Below are 7467 nucleotides of genomic sequence, written 5' to 3'. Positions count from 1 at the left end.
AGGTGAGGGATTTGGCCAGGACTTTGATATTGGCTCCCTGACAGCCTTGAGGTGGAAGAGCTGGGATTTTTTGGCAGTAGGGGTTTGGGCTCAGTCTCATACACCCTGTTTTAAGTAGCACAGGGTCCCATGCACCTTATTTTGCTGTTGAAATGATGCTTACTGGCAAACTACCTGTTTTACCATCTTTTTTACTCTCAGCTTTCCTGCTTGTCTACTTCTTGGAAGACTCGCTCCTTTTGGTGAGCAGGCTCACCCTTCTCTGTGGCTTACTGACAGCAGATAGCAAACTAGTTGTGGACTCTCATACACTTAAGATATGTAATAGAGCATGTTGTTTCAATGCAAAAGATGCAGCCTTAAGGCCTTTTCAGACACAGCACTTGACTCAACCGCTGCAGTAGTGAGATCTCTGCTGCCATGGTTAGAAGAGGGATTTAACCCTTGCAAAAGGAAGGAGTGAGTGTCGCCCCAAGAAGCAGTAGTTGTTCTGCATTGGGTTCTCCCGGACAACTGCAAAGTAAGTGTATAACTTGGTTAATGTTACAAATGCTGTAGTGTACTGTAGTCTAGTGATGTGTTGGTAGCAGCATTGATGTCTGGTGCTAATTGTTTGTTGTCATTTTTAGTAGGCATTGCCAATGGATGAACTGGCGCATGACTTGGCCTCAGCCTTAGAGCAGACTTCAGAACAAAACAAGCTGGATGAGCTATGGGAAGAGATGGCCCTAAGCCCACGGCAGCAGCGGCGTCAGCTTCGCAAGAGACGGGGTCGTAAACGACGCTCAGACTTCACACATCAGGCAGAGCATGGCTGCTGCTACAGTGAGGCCTCGGAGTCAAGCTTGGATGAAGCTGTCAAGGATTGCCGTGAAGTGCTGACAGCCAATTTCAGTGACTCTGATGACATGGTGGTGGTCAAACGACACCCAGCTCTCAGTGCCACCCTGAGGAGCAAGCAGCACTCATGGCATGAGTCAGACTCCTTTACAGAGAACGCACCCTGCCGACCTCTCAGGCGCCGACGGAAAGTCAAACGTGTGACATCAGAGGTGGCTGCCAGTCTCCAGCAAAAGCTCAGGGTGTCAGAGTGGAACTACGAGAGGGGCTGCAGGTTCAAATCGGCCAAGAAACAGCGGCTTTCACGCTGGAAAGAAAATGCCCCTTGGACATCATCCAGTCATGGCCTTTGTGAATCAGCAGAGAACAGGCCCTTCCTCAGCAAAGGGGGAAGGAAGGAGCAGATGGAATGTGAAGCTGATGAACAGAAACAGGGCTCAGATGAAAACATGTCGGAATGGTGAGATCTTGGTTTCTTCCCTGTGCTAGTCAGATGGCCACCTTGCTTGCAGCTGCTTGTAAATCCGCTGCCTTACTTTCAGAAGTTCTTATAAAAATTATTCACTGCTGTTTTATTTTTGAAGAGGAGAAATATCTCAGCTACTTCTAAACTGTAGATTTTTTACAAGTCTTTCCTGTCAGTGCTGTACTGATGACCCAAAACATTTCCTTGAAAAGTTGGCAAGCTGGTATGTTTCTAACTCCTGTTACACAAGGAGCCCTCTGAAATGTCTGTGGCCCTGCAGCTACAAAGTGGCATGCTTGTGGCCTGAGGTTTGGAGAGTAAATTCACAGTTGGCACTTGTGTTGCATGTTTGATATGAACTGCCTTCAGTTTCTTGTTTTCGGAATTTAACATAAGAGTAGTAGAGAACAGACTGGTCTCCCCTTGTGACCATTAGCCCTCTGTGCAGGTACTGTGTGAACCTCAGTCAAAACATCTTGTTTGCAGTTCTGCATCTCTGCTCTGGGTCTAGAATAAAGTCCTGAAAGGCTAGCTATGGGGAAAATGTAGCGAGATGGTAAAGAAGTTGGGGGAAGCTGACAGGAAAAGCCTGTGCAGAAAGTGCAGCCTGGCATGTCTTCGTGTCCAGTTTTGGAGAACCTTGGTGAACTTGTTGCAGAATCTCATTGAAGAGATTAAAATGAGAAGTGTAAATGTTATGGTCTGAATTTGTTTGTATGTCACTCTTGGGAATGTTTCCCCTTGAGTGTGGCTTTTATTCTCTCTGTAGAAGGTTTGAGGTTATAAAACTTCTTCTGTACAAAGAGATTTTTCAGGTTAGAGAAGAAACAACTGTTGAGAATCAAATGGAGGAGATTTCTTAATGAATGGCATACAGAAATTGAATAGGGTTGTTTATTTGCTAATTATCATTGTGCAAGAAGTAGGAGACATTGAGGAAACATTTAAAACAGTGACAAAAAAAAAGTATTATTTTTCATGAAACACAAGGTTTGGAGCTCTGCTGTGGGACATTTTGGAGGTCAAAAATGTAGATGTGTCCAAAAGGGGCACATGGAGCATAGCTTTATCAGGAGCTGTTAAACATTACAGCCCAGACAGAAGATCCAGCTCAGGAAGTCCTTAAACTGCTGACTGCTAGAAGAATCTACAGGGGAAACAGTCAGTCTGTATTTGTCGTGTTCTCATATTCTTTCCTCAAGCATCCACTGTAAGAGGCACTGTCAGAGAGAGGACAGTGCATTTGGAAAGTATAATTGTTTGACCCAGTATAGTTGCGCATCTGTTAAGGTCCAGTTAAGTGTTCTGGCTGTCTAGCTCCTGCAGTTTGTCAGAGTGAAAAGGTGGCGCTTGGTTATTGAGGAATTTGTGGATAACAGCTGGAAGCGCAAACCTCAGTGGTATTGTCTGGGAGACTGTGAAAAGCCTAAGTTGTAATATGTCCTCACTATCCTGATCCAGGGGCCCACTACTGCATTTTTACTGAATCAGTGTGGTTTGTGTGTAACTATTACAGGGTGGAGATGGCAAAAAAGTGGTAGTGTTTTTCCTTAAAAAATGGCTATTTTTTGCTTAAAAAGTGGATGCAAAGTCAGCCTTTCCAGGAGGCTAGTGGATGCCTTTTTCCTACAAGTTATTAAAAGCACTTTTGTCTTTTCAGAGCTATTTGCTGGTAGTCCAGGAAAGGGAATGTGCTGAGTAGCCCCTGAATGTTGCATGTCAGTGGTGGTGGACTGAGAGATACCCTTACTTGATGTGGCAGTGATGGACAGTGTTCCTTGAGGTTTTTTTTTTCCACCAGTCAGAGTCTGTTCCATCATGTCAGACTTGAACTTAAACCAGCAGGCTATCATCCAGCTTTTTTTTGTGCCAGCCTTTGAAAGCGTAAATAAACAGCTTTGTCTGGACTGTTACTTGAGGACCGTGCTTGAAGATCACTTTGTTCTGTCTCAGTTGTCCCTTGCTCTCAAACTGATTATTGTGCAAGTGTCAGCATCAACTGACACTTACCATCTGCTGACACATCCTTGGGATTCTCTTTGGAAATCCAGGGGTGGGAATATTTGACCTCTCCAACACCAGATGTGGGATCTGTGCTATGACTCACTAGGGAGGGTTAAAGTTGGAGAGAGAAATGCATACAACCCTATTCACTGCAGAGTATCCCTCACGGCAGTGAAGGATCATGCTTTGGTCTCTGCTGCTCTAAATATAGCACTTTGCAACTAGCAGCAGAGTGAAACTGGCTGTGCTTACCTCACGCTCACTCTGCTCTAGCTGTTTTTTTCTGGTACCATAAGAGAAGTACTTTGCACAGATGTATAACAAGGGCATATCCTGAGGAAAGGAGAAGAAAATTGGATGCCTAGGAGAGGGAATGGTATGGTTGCCATGACAAGCTGATGGGAGGGAAGTAGCTGATGCCACTTGTGGGACTTGGAAGGAGTCAATGATGATCTGGTGATTTAGAAAACACTTTGATACTGAATTTGTACCTCTACTGTTCACCCCTCTAGGAGTGGGGAATATCAAAAAACTAATGTGTTTTTAGGCAGACTAAGTTGTATATTCAGAACTGATTTCCACCACCGCTCCCCACTTTCTTTTTCCTCTCCTCCTCTGACACTTGCTTTTCTTTGTTATGTAGGAATGAATATCTGTAAATGCTAAAATATTCAGCATTTTCTCTAGTTTTGAGAAGGCTCCTTATCCTAAGTTACATAAAATACCTACTGTATTCAGTAGAAAAACTCCCGTTCGATGAGGAAGCTTTGGCTGTGGATCCTTAATGAGGAGGTAGTTTTTATAGTTTGCTTGTGGGAATGCACCCAGGCTTTTCCTGGAGGAAGATATGCTGCAGTATTGTGATTCAAAGTGTGTGTGAAATGAAACCTTTGAAATTGTTTGCCAAACATGGCAAGAGATGAACACAAATTGAGAGAAGGAAGGATGTGCAGGAGCATGATGACGGAATGATGATGGTTCTAAATTGGATAATGACATGACTCAAAGCCTGATATATAAATGATTGTGGAAACAACAGAGGAAGCAAGCTGTCTTAGTTTAAGTAGTCATTTGTATCTTTGTTCAAAGGTGACAATTAACTGCTAAGGCTGTTAGACACGACATGCACTTCTGTCCCTTAATGCTTTGAGATTCCCCGCAGCCATAATAAAGCAAAGGCAAATTATATATCGAGTGCTGAAGTTCTTTCTCTTGTTGGTCTAAGATGAGTACTCCCAGAATGGTCTGGGTTTGGCTTGAGGACAGAACAAACCATAGCACAAGAGCTGTCTGAAAAAATCAGTTTGAATGATGTGCTTACTAGTGAGAGATGTGCAGTTTGTCTAATCTACTCTCAAGTGCCGTAACTCTTAACGTGACTTTTTCAACCTGGGGATTTTACTGACTCACTTGCTCAGCATGACACCATATGGTGTGGGATATCCCTCTAGTCAGTTGGGGTCAGCTGTCCTGGCTGTGTCCCCTCCCAGCTTCTTGTACACCCCCAGCCCACTCTCTGCTGGGGCAGTGTGAGAAACAGAGCCGGCCTTGGCATTGTTTAAGCACTGTTCAGCAATAAATAAAACACCAGTGTGTTATCAGCACTGTTTTGGTCACAAATCCAAAACATACCACCATAGAGCTACTATAAGGAAAATTTAACTCTGTCCTAGCCCAAACCAGTACAGCGTTCTGGCCTGGGAATATAACCAGTGCTCATCTTGAGTGTGCAGTGCTGTCACTTTACCCTTTGGAAGGGAGCTGTTTCGATGACAGCCTGCACTGTCTTGCTAAGCTGATGAATTGGAGGCCAGTCCCTCTGTAAAGAAAAAATTCCTCTCTCTTGGAAGGCAAGTGACAAAGACAGAGTGTTCAGCTTCCCCTCCTTCTCCAGCCCAGCCTGACCTTCTGCAGCCCCTTGGTGCCTCTTGTTTTCTTATTTTTATAGAAAATCAATATCTCTCCTGACACAAACAATAGCTCAGGCGAAAGAATAAATGGGGGAAACCTGAGATCTCTGTCCATCACCTCTCACTTTAACTCCCCCAAACTATTTAATTATAAGCATGCTTTGCTCCAGGTGTTTGAGACAGTGAAATTGCTAAATGAGGACCATTTTGACCAAAGATTGGGTGATCAATAACACTCTATAGCTTGTCGACTCCAGTAGCTTGTCGGATCAATAGCATTCATTATTTCATGGTTAAGGTAAGTAGCCTCCTTTGCAAGTGGAGGTCATTAATCAGTGCTTACTGGACCTGCAGAAAGGCTCGTGTAGGAGTCTAGCTTGTGTTCAGCCCTGAAGTATAAAAGGGGTGATGAAGAGCGTGAGATCCATGAAAGTTTGTTCAAGTAAAACACTGTCAGTAATGCGTATCTGTAAGGAACTCAAGAGCTCTCAGTACAACAGGATGCTTAAAGTACTGTTAATATGATCTGGAATCTTGACTTAATGCTTTTTCCTTTCTCAGGCAACTTTCCTCTGCTAAAACCCTTATGAAGCAGTCACTCAATCCTCACATCTGCTGCTTGTGAGGACTATTAATCCAGGCTTTTGAAAGGGAAAGCAGACATGCTAAGAGATTTGCCCAGGGTCATACAGTGGCTTGGTAGGAGAGCTAGGAATGAAACGAATGACTCGTGGTTCTCAGTCCTTGCCCTTAATTGCTGTGGTGTATACGTGGGAGGGTAAATGGATGGCCAAACTTTGTAATGGACTGATTTGGAATTTGATATTAATGTACTGAAATGTGAGAATGATATACAGACTGTTCATCCTTTAAGTTTAAATGGCTTTTATACAATGTGAAGATGCAGAGTTTGTAGATCTCCGGCATGATGAGTCGATTTGGCTGTACGTTAGAGCGCATTTTGTAAAAGCAATAATGTGCTCACAAAATGGGGTTTTATTGTATGCCTGCAATTCTTTGAGACGACGCATCTTGTGTTCCCTCATCATCCTTCAGCCTTGTGAACTGAGGGGTCTCCAGTTGATACTAGGTGTCTAGCAGGATCCAATTTCCCCGGAAAAGAGGGATTCAGAGATGCTTTCTAACAGCGTGCCCTGATCAGAGATTGGTTCTAGTGCCGAGTTATACCTGTTGTTCACATCTGAGGCCTTAGTGCTAAGGGAGTGGGCAGTGAGGAGTTTCTGCTTGTTCTGATACCTCTCAGCTAAATCAAAGGAAGTATTGCCTGAAGTGTCCAAGGATTGATTTAATATCAGCATTAAAGCCATCAGATGCTTGGGACTGACCTCACGTGTACTTCTGCTACAGATATTCATCCAGTTTACAGTCAGTTAACGGCTTTCTACACATTAATTTCTAGTTTAATTCTTTGGTTCAAGAATTAAGTCTCCTGTAACTGCTTCACCAAACACACAGCGCGCAAGAACAAGGTCGCATTCAGCAGCAGCATGTCATGCTGCGCTAAGGTATTTAGCTGAAGAGTTGTGAATATACCAGCTGCTCTTACCTCCAAATAAAATAAAAGTTGCCATAGATTGATGGAGGGTTTATGTACCTGTATAACGTTTTGGAGGGAAAGAATCTGAAGTAGAAAACTTCAGAGAGTTTTCAGTAGCTATTAAGTGGCCCAAGGATAGAGTTTTTAGTTACACTTAATTTCCTAGCGAGTATTCCAGACAATGTCATAGTTAGGTTATTAACTCCAGTATCTGAGGCAAATGCCATTGTATTAATTACTTTTTGATAACTTAGAACTAGACTAGATACAGGATTGTACTCATTTTCAAGTGATGCAGCTTTGCTAAGTTTTAACAGAAAGCAATTATGTCCCATGCTGGAGCCAGCCATGTGTCCCATGTGCAATTTCTGTGAGATGTATAAGGAGAAGCTAGTAAAATGTAATAAAGTGGGTTTTGTTTTGTATCTGCTGCAATTGTAACAATGGGGTTTCTTCTTTGTTTTTGTTCCAGTGAAACCAGCAGTGTATGCAGCAGCAGTGATACTGGCCTGTTTACCAATGATGAGGGCCGCCAAGGTAACAACTGTCCTGTGATTTTCCTCAGGTGTTGTTGGGGAATTTCTCTTACTTTCTTTAAAAATGCAAAGAAAGATCTGTATTTGAAGAGGGACAGCGAGGGAAGCATGTGAGAAAGGCCAGTGGCTGTGAGGGACTAGAAGTTAAGCAAT

General features: G+C 43.4%; 1 protein-coding gene across 2 annotated transcripts in view; it reads left to right on the top strand.

Moving 5' to 3' along the window:
* Positions 1 to 634: 634 nt before the first annotated feature.
* Positions 635 to 7467, top strand: part of GPATCH2L (G-patch domain containing 2 like) — a 15931-nt gene continuing 9098 nt past the window's right edge. For both annotated transcript variants that reach the window (XM_029084823.1, XM_010167344.1), the window contains exons 1-2: positions 635 to 1300; positions 7251 to 7315. In XM_029084823.1, the coding sequence (XP_028940656.1) occupies positions 642 to 1300; positions 7251 to 7315 (724 nt within the window). In that variant the 5' untranslated portion in view covers positions 635 to 641. The remainder of the gene's footprint in view (positions 1301 to 7250; positions 7316 to 7467) is intronic.

The sequence above is a fragment of the Antrostomus carolinensis genome, unplaced genomic scaffold (genome assembly GCF_000700745.2).
Source record: "Antrostomus carolinensis isolate BGI_N321 unplaced genomic scaffold, ASM70074v2 scaffold32754, whole genome shotgun sequence".
NCBI lineage: Eukaryota > Metazoa > Chordata > Aves > Caprimulgiformes > Caprimulgidae > Antrostomus > Antrostomus carolinensis.
This window is presented reverse-complemented; position numbering and strand designations above follow the sequence as displayed.